This window comes from Enhydra lutris, unplaced genomic scaffold (genome assembly GCF_002288905.1).
Source record: "Enhydra lutris kenyoni isolate GAN:26980312 unplaced genomic scaffold, ASM228890v2 scaffoldscaffold2, whole genome shotgun sequence".
Taxonomy (NCBI): domain Eukaryota; kingdom Metazoa; phylum Chordata; class Mammalia; order Carnivora; family Mustelidae; genus Enhydra; species Enhydra lutris.
In genome coordinates, this window is record NW_019154086.1 from 22,938,474 (window position 1) to 22,951,858 (window position 13,385).

Consider the following 13,385-nt stretch of genomic DNA (forward strand, 5'->3'; position numbering starts at 1 on the left):
CTTATAAAATTTATATTTAGCATATATACATTTATTGTCTAACCTTTAATTCAGCTTTTTCCTTCATAATGATCTCTGTTTTTAAAACTTGCCTGAACTATATGTAGTTTTGAATTTGTAATTTATCAGCTTACTCAGGCATAATTCTTTTATCTGTTACTTTTCCAGAAGTTTTTGCAAATCACAATGATTTTTATTTACTATTAAGACAGTGAAAAAAAAAAAGACAGTGATCATGAACACCAAAGATTTTATAGTTTTTCCATGGGGAAAACCTGGAAATTCTGTAAAGCTGAAATACAAGTAAGTGTGTGTTTATTACTTAAATAGAAATAATTGTTAACATTTCTGTATGTTGTAATTTTAAGTATTCTTTTTATATGAGGCAGTTTAGACTTAAATTTGTGAATTATTATCTCCATTTTCTTTACCTTGGTGTATTTTTATCTATAAGAGAGTAGGTTTGACATATTATAAATCCACAATAGTTTTTAAAATAAGGACTAAAATTATGTCACAAAACTGAAGTGAGAAGTTATAAATAAAATCTGGGTTTGTTGACTATTAAAGCCTTCTAATAAAGTTATAAATAGTTTGTGACCCTTGTTCGGAATTAAAAGGAATCACCCCGAAGAAACTGAAAGACACTGAAATTTAGGGATGCTAATTGGGCCAAGAGATCTTAAACAGAGAAGGTACTAACTATCCCAGCACTTTGCCTACTAAGAGACAGTATATTAAATTCACCTTTCTTAGGTGGGGCACCTTCTGTCCTGGATTGCCTTGTGGATGCATTCAACTAAAACCAAGCCATTCTGGGTATCCTGGGAATTTCATAACATGGCAGGAATACTGGAAATGTCAATATACTGTTTCCCTTTGAGGTCATCTAGAGTCACAGGAAATTGCCAAGGCCTTCCTTTCAAGTATCAATAAGGGCCAGCTGGTTTGGATTCAGGACAGACTGTAGACTTTTAATTTTAGTTTTGAGTTCCATGGATGAGATCAATAGTCTTGTGGTTATTCAGTGTCTTCAGAGCCTTCCTAATTCTTCCTTCACTTTTGAGATACTATGTGTAAGAGCATGTGTAAGCTGGAAAATGTTACACAAATATATGGGATTCTCAGCACAGTTGACCCTTGAACAACACATGGTTTAGGGGCACTAACCCTAAATCACTAAAGTACATTAAAAAAATCCATGTATAACTTTTGACATCCCCAAAACTTAACTAATAGCCTAATGTTGACCGGAAACCTTATGGATAACATAAACAGTCAAATAACACATATTTTGTATGTTGCATGTTTTATATACTGTATTCTTTCAGTAAACTAAGCTAGTGAAAATAAAATATTATTAAGAAGATTGTAAGGAAAAGACAACAGTACTGTACTGTATTTGTAAAAAAAAAAAATTTTGTGTGGAAGTGGACCCATACAGTTCAAACCCCTTGGTTATCTGTATTAGTTTTACCATTTTTTGGTGGGAGGGGAGCTATCCAATTGCTACTATTACCAAATTTGCTTTTTTTGTGTAAAAAGAAAATAGGGCATACAAAATTTGATTTTGGTCATGTTTCCAGTCTGTGTTTATATACCTATAAACCATTTACCCAAACATTTATTAAGTGCATGCGTTCTATACACTGTGCTGAAGAATGGTGAATATGAAAGTAAGAAGACAAAACCTTCGCTCTCAGGTAGCTTGTAGAGGATGTGAATAGATAAAGTCATATTTATGAGATAGTGTGAAGTGTAGTGTGATGAGAAAGCACAGTGGGCTATGAGAACATGGTCAAAACTACTGGATTAGTGGGGAGGAGGTCTCCAAGGTTCCTCTGAATGATGCAGTTAGTTGGGTAGTTACTGGGAGAGACTTGGGCAAAGGCACAAAGACCATATTGTCTGGAAACTTTCAGACATATCCAGTGATGTATGGAACAGAGACTTATAGAGCAAAGTTGGAGAGAAGGGCAGGGTTGTACAGATAATAAATTAATTTGTGTGCCACACTAAGGAGTTTGGAATTTATTTTGGAGGTAAGGTGGGGGGGATCACTGTTCCATGGCCTGCAGGTCTTCTTGATCCATCCATGATCAATAACCTACAGAAGCTATGACAGGAACACCCACTCTATGGTAATTGCTCTGGAGATCCATTTGTTCCCCTTTCCTTATTCTCCTTGTCCCCCTATTTTCATTTGATACTGTCTTAATGATTATCTTAACCTTGTTTGATGTATTGGTGCTCTCCAACATTTGTCTTCCTCTTTCTCAGCCTCTAACTCATTTCAGCAGGTTGTTTCTGGCCCTTGGATTTGGTGGGTTGACCTGGTCTCTGAAGGATCAACCCTAGTTTTCCTCAGTGGTCCTGCCTGCCCCCTGGCTCTGAGTCTGAGGCTGTCTCCGGAAGGAACCCTTGTCTTGTTTCACAACCATAGCATCCCATCAACTTGACCACTTGGTCAGTAAGCCAGTCTTTTTTTTTTTTTTTTTTTTTAATTCTCATCCATTTCCTCTACCACAGTGGGGTCTTCAGAAACATTAAATGTTTTCTAAGTAAGTGAGTAACACAATCACATTTGTGTTCTTGAACCCTTTTTCTGGAAGCCATGTGAAAAGTGTTCTGGGCCATTGAGACTTTGGGCAGGGAGACCAGCTCAGGTATCAGTCCTGAACTGTGTCCCCATCCCATACCAAAGTGATCTAAGCATCATTATCCTTCTGGTTGCCAGAGTAAGAAACCTAGGATTATCTTAGATTCCTTCTTTGTACCTTCCCTGGTGAGTCAACTGCTTCTGGTCAGTCTCCAAGTCCAGTTAATTTTATTTCCTCATATTTCTCAAGTGCTCCCATTTTTCTCTCCACTGTCTCTATCCAGTCAGACCAGCGTCATCTCTCTATTATTAGGATTACCAAAATAGTCTACCAACTGGCTACCTTGCCTTGCTTTTGAGCCTTGCACCCTCTAATTTCCCATTCTGCAATCAGAGCGATCTTTCTAAATAAAATGCAAGTCTGATCAATTCTCTTAAAATCCTTTGGTGAGTCTCATCACTTGTAGAATACAAATCCTTGTCATGGTCTACATGGCTCTTCATGATCTGGCTATTCTCCACCTCAGCAGTTCCATTTCTTGCTACTTTTCCCATCCTGCACATAATGCCTGGTTACATGGAACCTCTTGCTTCTTGACCCACACGTCACCTGTATCCACTTGTGCTCACACTTTTCTTTCTTCCTGGAACACTGCTCTCACCATTTCTCTTTGACTGGCTAGGTCCTTTCATCCCTTAGGGCTCAGCTCAGACTTCTCTTTCTCCTGGAACTGCTCTTGTAGGCCCATTGGCTGGGTATGTGCCCTGTGCCCTTTCTGTGTGTTCAGGTACCTGCAGGTACATCTCCAGTGATAGCACCATTATAAGGTGTTTCAATTACCTTCAGGCATGCTGGAAGCTCTACTGGGTCTCATCCCCTTTCATGTACTGTCACATATCCTGTGCCTGTTTGTTTTGGGGGCTGAAATACTGCTTGTGGAGCAGATATAATGAAAATAGTGCCTCCCCCTCAGCATCTTTGACAGCTTCTCTGAACCCTCTGGCAGCCTTTGCCTCCTTTCACTTTCTGTTTATCTCCCTGGATAGTGTATACTTGGGCATGGATCTTTGGCCCCCTTGCTCCTTGGTGCCTGCTTTTATAAATTAGTTCCCTTTTCTGATTTTCATTATTCTTATTTTTCAACTACTCGCCATTAAATCCTTGGGGGTATGCACACTACCTGAATATGGACAAACACTAATGTAGTAATAAAGGAAGAGATTTAAACTCATGATAGATAATAAAAGCTAGAGAACTAGGTTGGCATAGGCCTATGGAAGACGGAGTCAGTGACTAATACTGACAAGAGATGAGAACTGTAAAATGAAGAAAATGGTTTGTGTCAAAAGTTTGATGAGCTTCAGATATTATTATCAAAATCTCTTGCACAGGAATCTATAAGATGGCTCCTCTCTTTCTTCAAAAAACTTCTTTTCTTATTGTTTTCCTTCAGAGGAAACAATAGGTGGTGTTGGCCCAGTTCCCATTCAGTCCTTTTGATGGCTCCTATATCAAGACCATCAATAGATGCCTTCTTCCTAATAGGCTCTGCTCTTTTTGTTTTTTCTTTGTATTGTACTTATACAATACAATAGAGGTAGAAATTTATTGAAGGTTTCTAAGATGGTCAGGTCAGCAAAAAATGCGTATTCTGTTTATGGAGAAAAAAAAATGGTTACTTTAAACCATATGCCTCAAACTATTTGAATTCTTTAGAGGAAAGACAGTATGAAAATTAGAACATATTTTTTCTTTTGCATTCTATTTGTATAGCATAGATATTTGTGCATATGTGAAGGCAAAGTTCATATGGAAAGTGAATTATGATTTGAAGCATCTAACACTGTAATAGGAAAAACAAAAATTTGAGATTTGAAGAGATGTATACATCAAGGAGAATGTTAATGGAAGTTATTGCTAACTTGAGAAACCATATTTCACAGAATGCAAAGGAAGTAATTAGAATACCTTATCACTTACTGTTCATAATTTTAATTAAAGGCAAAAGATGATATAAAATTATTTTGTCTTTGTTTGTTTACCACAAATGAACATTCTGCGTTTAACTCTTACTCAGAAATGCTCAGGAACTGAGGATGGAGAAGGTCCAGTTAGAACTGGAGAATCAACAGATGGAAAAGAAGCTACAGGAATTCCAATCAGCCCGGAGTAAAGAAAAGGAAGAAAGAGAGTAGGTGACATTTTTAGGGAATTTGAGAGGAATAAACTAACTTGGATAAAGAATTACGTCATATATTAATATATTGTTCCAAAAAAGATCTGCCCTGAATGAATAATTTCTGGCTTTTCCTGATGAACAAATAGTATTAAATTTCTCCTACTTTTTCTTTATGTCTTTTATGATGTAAGACATGTTGCTTTTGAGAATTACCATTACTTCTGTTTCCTTTGGACCTTATTTGGTCTTACACTTCCTTATTTCTCTTTTTACATGACTTGTGAACCATTAAAGTCTGGGATGTTTAGCACAGAAATGCAGAAGTTGGCCTTTGCTCTCATAAAGCTGCCATCCATAGGAGACTGTGTTTGTGTTTAAGGTCATTTTTACTTAAGAAAAGACTTTTTGGGGACAGGAGTTTACATGTTCATCTATAAGAACCATTCAAACCCTCAAGTATGTTTAAAATATTTTTAGACAAATATGTTTTAGCTGAAATTTTATTAATGAGCACTCTCTAATATTGTACTTTGTATCTATACTAATTTTACTGGGCATTTTCCTTTATTATAAAAGTGATAAGCGTAGATTATAAAAGTCAAACAGAGCTGATGGTTATGTAATGGAAATTATTTCTTCTTAGCTGTAGGCTGAGTCTCAGACCATTTGTAGCTCTGCTTTTAACAATTAAGTTTTTTTTCCCCACAAGTGTCTTATCTTTGTGTAAGTTTGTGTGTGTGTGTGTGTGTGTGTGTGTGTGTATTTGTATGAATGTGTATTTGTGTATTTCTCACATATCTTTTACATTTTTACAAGTGAGGTTATCTATAAAATGATTCATACCCTATTTTTTTTTTTTACTTAATACATCTTAGCACTCTTGCCACATCAGCATGCAATTGATCTCATTCTTTTAAAGGCCACATATTTCTTTGTGTATTTTTCAGATTTTTATTAAATTTTCTCAGTTTTGTAGCTGTAAGTGCTACTGTGAACATGCTTCTATGTATATTTTTGCTTACACATGCAAGAGTATCAAAGGGTTAAATTTTAGTTCAAAGTGTATGTGCAGTTTACATTTTGGTAGATACTAGGAATATTGTTTTTCAGATAGGCTTTAAAAATGTATAACTTTCTCCTATGAGGATAACAGTGCATGTCTCATGTGCTTTGGCTGGTACTAAATCTCACCAGGCTTTTTGTATATTAAATTTGCTTTTGTTTTGTCTTATCAGATATCCAAGTGATATTATCAAATACCCATGCAATACCTTCTGAACCATTAAATAAAATTCAAATGTTTACTGTAGCATCAGTAGTATTTATCTTTAGAATCTGATTCTTTGAAAAATATTCATGACATATGCACACACCTTTTCTAATAACAGATTAATCAAAGATCTCAATGTCATATGTCATCCCAGGTGATAAAGTATATTGCATATTTTGATGCTCCTCTTTTAATGATCCAATGAACTTAGTTTGCACTTCTCAATGGCTCATGAAATATTTGTGAATCAGAGTTCCTGAAATTAGCCTCAAGAGAGGGTTTTCATTAGCTGAGGAAACTTTTCTAGATGTTTTTAAAAATGTTCTAAAGCTTGACTGAGTTTTCAGAAGAGGTAAGTGTTCTTCTAAGGTCACATAGATAGTAAATGCCACTGCTAGAATGAGAACCTGCCACTCACTGATCAGGAAGATAGAAGTCTAATGTTCCGACCTTGACTTTATTATTTATTGTCTGTGTGACCTTGGGGAAGTTTTTGTCTCATTATTTTTTAAGTGAGAATTGGACTTCTGCCCTGCTGACTTCAGAAAATTTTGTGAGTTTCAAAAGTGCTTTGAAAACTGGATATTAAACAGTTTGCCTTCTTTCTCATCTCTGTTACTTTTCAACATGGGAACTGATTTGTAGTCTTATACATGGAATTCATCACTAGTAGATCTGCCAAATATTTTGAGTATTATTTTGCTTCCTTTTCCTCTTTACATTTGTAGACACTTAGGTTTTTAAAACTGTACAACAATCTGTAAAGTTTCCTATAAATCAGTAAAGCTATCTTTAATCATCACAAATGTCTAAAAAATGAAATTCTTCATCCGTGTTTGGACATTTTACTTTTATTCATTTCTTCTCAACAGTTCCAAATATGGTAGAGCTATATTTTGGAATTGCTGAGGATATCGTGGCATTATTGATATTTCATTTTCATTTTGTGGTGGTCTGTTACATGTTAATGATTGAATATCATTTCTTGAAACAGGGAAAATATATTTGTTTTCATTAAAAGGAGAAATGTATTTGGTAATTACATTTTGTCTTCTGTTTATATATATTAAAGGTCAAGTGGATATCACTGGAAATCTGGACGAGTGGGAAAATTGGATAATCAATCACACACGATGTCACAAAATAAAGGAAATATTATTAAGGTAAGAAAATACCATTGGGCTCTCAGGGAATTTACTCAGTGAAGAGATATAAGTTAATTTTTCAGAACTTGTATTCCCTTCTATACTTAAGAAACCTACTATTCTTATTTTAACAACTGCATATTATTGGATTTTGATTAATTCTTATGGGTTAATTTATAGCTTTCATTATTCAGATATATTTTGTTTTTCATCGACAAGATGATTTTCAAGAATTCACCTTGAATAGAATTTTTCTAGACTGATTTTTTTTTATACAGTTCAATCAGTTCTGGTTTCAAGCATGTGAGATACAACTATGTAGTTTTATATTAAGATGAAAACTAAGTTATTTGATGTAACAAAGGACAGACTTTTTTCTGTCTTCCTATAATCACATTTGTTTAATAGTATTCATGTTTTGCTTGAATAATTATTATTCATATACTATTGAGTTTATGTGTGAAGATACCCAAGGAAAAAATGTTTTCAGGTTTCCCAGCTGTAGAATTGCTTTAGCTTTACTGTGTATTATAAAATATAACATTACCTTATATTTAAGATTAAAACAAGATGAGTGACTTTATGTAAGGAAAGCTGTTTTGTTTCTGTATTGTTTAGTACAAGATCCGTGACTTCGTAAGTCTTAACTTATATAGCTTTTTCTCTTTTATATACCTATCATTAAACTTTCTTTGGACCAGTTGGCATCTATAAACATCTTACTTGATGCTTCTAACCTTTCTGGTTTCAAAAAAGCCTTTTATTCTTTAGTGTCATTCTCTTCTTGAGATACGTTTCTTTAATTTTTGGATTATAATCCACTTCCCATTTCTCATGATCTTTCTGAGATAGTGTTCCATGTTTTAGATGTTATTGAAATATAATATAATAAAAATGCTGACTCTGTGATTATTGACCTATTTATTCAATAACAATTATTAAGTGCCTCCTTTGTCACATAGTGATTATCCTTGTTCTCAAGGAGATCCTCATCTAATGTAAAAGATGACGTACATATGAGAATAGGAAAAGTCAGTATGTCATTTTTGTTATAACCATTTAGTGTATAAACCATCTGTGTTTGGGAAAAAATACTTTAGTTTTACAAATAGTTGAGAGTCTTCTAGATGTCTTTGTAAGGAAAAAATGAATAAATCATAATGCCGGGCCCCACAAACCTCATAATTGAGTCAGATGTGAAAGCAAGGGAGTTTAGGGAGCTCTGGAAGGTGGGGTTAGAAAGTGAGCTAGGGCAGGAGGGAATAACAGAGTTCAGAGTCTTGACTCTTTCACTGTGGGAATGGAATTCCCTGACAGCTTTTGAGCAGGAAGACAGCAGAATTAAGGTGATGATTTATGATGGTTGATTTTGTTTAAATATCCAGGGCATTAGGAGTTTATAAATAGAGGATAGAATAAGTCATATTGAAACTATTTTCATCATGTCCCACATCAATAAACAATGTATTTTGATCATGAACTTTTCTATACATGAACTTTTCATTTATTTATAAATAGAATTTATTTATAAATATGATAGTTTACTAATATATCATGTGTATTATAAAACAAATTGTGGACATTATTTAAGGATGACACAAACTTCATTTCTACCTTCTGGTCTTTTCCTGAGCTCCCTCAGGCATGCATACATGCTACTTTGGAGGCCACTAATATAGATAGTAGCCTCCGAAGTATAAATAGGCAGAGAAACTATTTAGAAGACTAGTAAAAGAATCTAGAGGTCAAATGAGAAGAGTCTAAATTAGAATGTAGCAGAAGAAATATGAAGGAAACCATGGAACCAAAAAAGCAATGAGAAAGGAAAGGTGGAAGTCAAATGTATAACTGATATCAGGATGATTGACAATGAGGTAGAATAAAGAAAGAAGCTGAAAAAAATTGGGATTTAGAAATCCCTTTCCCCCTTCTTCTTTCCTTCCTCCTTTCCTCCTGCCGTCCCTCCTTTCCTTCTTTCCTTTCTTCCTTCCTCTTCTTCTTTTCCCAGCTCTATTGAGGTAACTGACGATTACAATTTTAAGATATTTTAAAGTGTAACAGCATGATGATTTGATGTATGTATACATTGTGAAAAGATTTCACCCATAGCTATAATTAACCCATCCCTACCTCACATATTTACTCCTTCTCTTCTTTCTTTCATTTTACTTCCTTCCTTCCTTCCTTCCTTCCTTCCTTCCTTCCTTCCTTGTTTTTCTTTCTAGGACATTTAAGTTCTACCTAGCAGATTTTGAGGATTTAGAATTTTATTTGACTTCTAATATGTTAGTTGAAGCCAAGAGAGTAAATATGCTTCCTAAGAATTTATAAAAGGGAGAAGAAGGGTATAAAGGATAAAGCTCAGAAAGGGCAGGTATGAAGGATAAAGCTCAAGGAATATGGAGGTAAAAGAGAACTTTAATATTGATAATCACTATTTTATAGCAGTCAACAGTTCAGCTGCTTTTCCTGTTTTATCTCATTAAGTGCTTATATTGCTCTTGAGAGGCAGTTGTTATTTTTCTAATTCCAGATGAAGTAATTTAACATCAAAAAAGTTCACTTGCTCAAGGTCAAGCGTCAGGGCCAAGATTTGGAATGCAGGCTTTCAAGCTGGTGCTAAGGTGATTTGCCAGCTCTCCGGTAAAGGGAGCTTGAGAAGAGGAAGAATGGTAGAACCCAAGTAATGTATTTTCAGAGAAAATGAAAGTAAAGGAGGGTGTTTTGACTGTGATTTTAGACCAGTGTTTCTCAACAGGGGTTAGTTTTGCCCCCTAGGAGACATTCGGCAATGTCTGGAGACATTTTTAGTTATCACCACCAAGACGGTTTCAGGTTTTTGGTTAATGAATGTTAGTGGCTGTAGGCCAGGAGTGCTGGTATGCATCCTACAACGTACTGGACAGCCTCGCCACCAAAGGATTATTTGGCCTAAAGTGTCAATGGTATCAAGGTCAAGAAACCCTATGTTCATCCATACTGACTAAAATCCTGACTCATTTCATTAGCTCTGTGATTTTAGGTGAGTCACTTAACTTTTCTGAGCGTCTGTTATCATATTTGTAAACATACAATATTTGCTAACTACTTCACAGAGTTTTAAGCAATGTTAAGATTATGTGTGTGAAACCAATTGTAACATTGGCTGAAAATGTTTGTGGAGAATTAGAATTTTTAAAAAACATTGAATTTGATTTGATATTAGATGGAAAAATATCAGTTGGTTACAGGAAGAAAGGTGGGTGGCAGTGAATAAAGTCTAATGCTGCAGTGAGCATGAGAATGTTGGGTGACATCTCAAGGATTAAACGGGATCAAGGAAAGACTTTATTACAGTTGGCCCTTGAACAACATAGATTTGAACTGTTTAGGTCCACTTAATAAGCAGATTTTTTTCAATAGATGTATGTCAGTACTATAAGTGTATTTTTTCTTCCTTATGACTTTCTAAATACCATTTTCTTTTCTCTAGCTTACTTTATTGTAAGAATACAGCATATAAACATATAACATACAAAATATGTGTTGATCAACTGTTTATGTTCTCTGTAAGACTTCCAGTCAACAGTAGGCAGTTAAGTTTTGGGGGGGCCAAAAATTGGTGCCCCAACCCCCATATTGTTCAAGTGTCAACTGTATATTGTTTATTATAATCAGAAACATGTGAGCCAGTTTGTAGCTGAGGGATGGGACTCACTAGTGGGGGAAATGTAGAAGATGCAAATGAGGAAGGTGCCAGTTGCTGGGGTGTAGTCTTTGAAATGATGGTTCCTTAGGTAGGCCTTGGCCAGTGGAAGAAGGACACACTGCATCTGGTTAGAAAGACAGAAGACAAAACAGGTGGCAGTAAAGGTAATATTTTAGAGGTTGCATTTGACAGGAGGTGAGGCAGGAAGCTGTGGAAAGATTTTAATGGGAAAACCTCAACATTTGTAGTAAATTTGAAGGCAGGATCATCTGCTCACAAAAAGGAGGGGGAATGGGGTGAATGTGAGTCTTTCAGAATGGGGAACATTTGAGTCATGTGGGAGTCATGATTGAGGTTTAGCACAAAATGAATAAGTAGACTGCTGAAGAGCCGTAAGAGCATGGATTTGTAGGGGACCCAGTCAGGATTATTTCATCACAATGGTAGGTAGATAGAGTAGAGGTCTAAGAGGAAGGAGGTAGGGTGATCATGTTTAGCCCTGAATAGCTCTGAGTCTGGGCTTTTGAAGGTGTGGCCTTTCAGATTGCTGCTAGGTTTAAGGTTTGGTCATAATGGTCAGGTGGCTGAAGAGGCACTTAGATGTTCATAGTAGTCAGCATGGTGGAGGGTTTTCAGCATCAGAGTGTCAGGTGAACATGGACATTGAAATCTCTATGATCATCACTCAGAACTGTGATGGAGAAAAATACTGAGCAGATTACTCTAGTTCAGGTGGAAGAGGATTGTGGATATTAATGAAAGTGGTCCGTGGATGGTAAGGACCTTCAGTAGAGGCATCATTGCTGAACGATGAGATCAGAGCGATATTCTGGAAGCAGCACTCAGGACCAAACAGGGAGAAAGATTTTCTTCTCTCCTGGTGAGTACAAGGGAGTAGAAATGGAGCTAGTTCCTCTGGAGAGTTCTTTGGAGAAGGTTGTATCTGAAGCAAGGTGAGTCCCATTAATGGGAACTTTTGCAAGAGGTGTTTTTAGGAAAGGTTTAAGTCATAGGATAAATGACTATTTAATAAGGGCTCTATGGACTAGCGGGAAACCAGGATATAAGGACAAGCAGTAGAAAAATGGAAAAAAGTTATGTAGCTAATTGTATTAAGAATAAGAATATTTGAAAAAGTTGCTCATGGGAGGATGTGGGCCCAGCATGGCAGATTAGGGCATTGGTGGGAGTTTGGAGGCATTTGTCAATGCCAAGGAGGCTGATGATGACAGCATAGTCTGACTTCCAGGGCCCATATGATATGTCTGTATAGTACAGCCATTAAGCTTCCCTGACCCTCAGTGTACCCCTTCAGTATTCTCTGGTGGAGGCATAAGTGGGTTAATAAGGCATAGGCTTCAGGATATCAAATTACTGATGTTTTAGATATACATGTATGTACATATACATACATACGTGTACATATGTGTATATACATATAGATGTGTGTGTGTGTGAGATGTAATGTGTGTATCCCTGGTCCAACCCTACCTGACCCTAGACTCTTCCAAACAGATGAAAATCAGACTTAGGAGGAAATTCTAGCTGCCTAAAAATAACAGCCAGCAGTTTGTTCACTGAAGTATTTTTATGCAGTTTGAATCATTTCAAGTAAATGTGGCCATATTTATAGAGCTGAAAAATATTTACAATAATAAAAACAAATTATAAAATTTCCCTAATAATCGGTTCAATTTGTTTTGGCATAGCCATCCTGCCAAGGTTGCCTATAACCACCTTGACCATGTTGCAATTCAGATGTATCATTAAGGTAATAATAATGGATAATTTTGTTATGAAAAATGAGATTAAATTATCTGTAACTTGTAAAACATTTTCAGTTTAAAAATAAGAGTGTGATTCACATAAAAGTTGGTTATTTCAATCCCATTTTCTTTTCTGCTGTGTTTGGTACATAGCATCTGAGCAGCTACTTGAAGAATGTGAACAAAAAATGCCCTTTTGAAGCAAAACCACTAGATTCACTGAGAATAATTATGCCTAAATTTTCAAAGATGACTGCAGTTGGTACAGCCGTCGACATAGAGGCAACTGTTTTTCTCATATTCTCATGTACAAATTGGGCAATTGAGCATGCAAATTGAAAATTGAAAACTAGGCATGAATTGACAGGGTCCGTGTAAATGTGCGCCATTCCTCCATGCTCATTTGTGTACTTTGAATGTTGGTTTTAATAAGATCAAGGCAAGTATATACAGTTAGTGAGTCCATTTTATGTCTTAAAATCTTAAGATCCAAGGATTTTAAGTGACTATTTGAAACATCTAAAGGCGAAGCTTATTTACTCAATATTTTGTCTATAACTTCAGACTGTCAGGGATCACAGCTAATATATTGAAGGTTAAATCTATGATGCTTTAACATGTGGTTCTCCAAATTAGACAAATAAGATAATATTGGCTTCTACAGTTATGTAAGCAGAGTGGCTCAGTCAGAATTCAGTTTAGATTTAGTCTGTACAAATATTAGGCTTTGTGTGTTT

At 35.7% G+C, this 13,385-nt stretch overlaps 1 protein-coding gene across 2 annotated transcripts in view; it reads left to right on the forward strand.

The window, feature by feature from the left end:
• Positions 1 to 235: 235 nt before the first annotated feature.
• The window catches only part of LOC111150874 (zinc finger B-box domain containing), a 106,377-nt gene continuing 93,227 nt past the window's right edge, over positions 236 to 13,385 (forward strand). For both annotated transcript variants that reach the window (XM_022508540.1, XM_022508549.1), the window contains exons 1-3: positions 236 to 303; positions 4,678 to 4,791; positions 7,122 to 7,212. In XM_022508540.1, coding sequence (XP_022364248.1) covers positions 236 to 303; positions 4,678 to 4,791; positions 7,122 to 7,212 — 273 coding nt within the window. The remainder of the gene's footprint in view (positions 304 to 4,677; positions 4,792 to 7,121; positions 7,213 to 13,385) is intronic.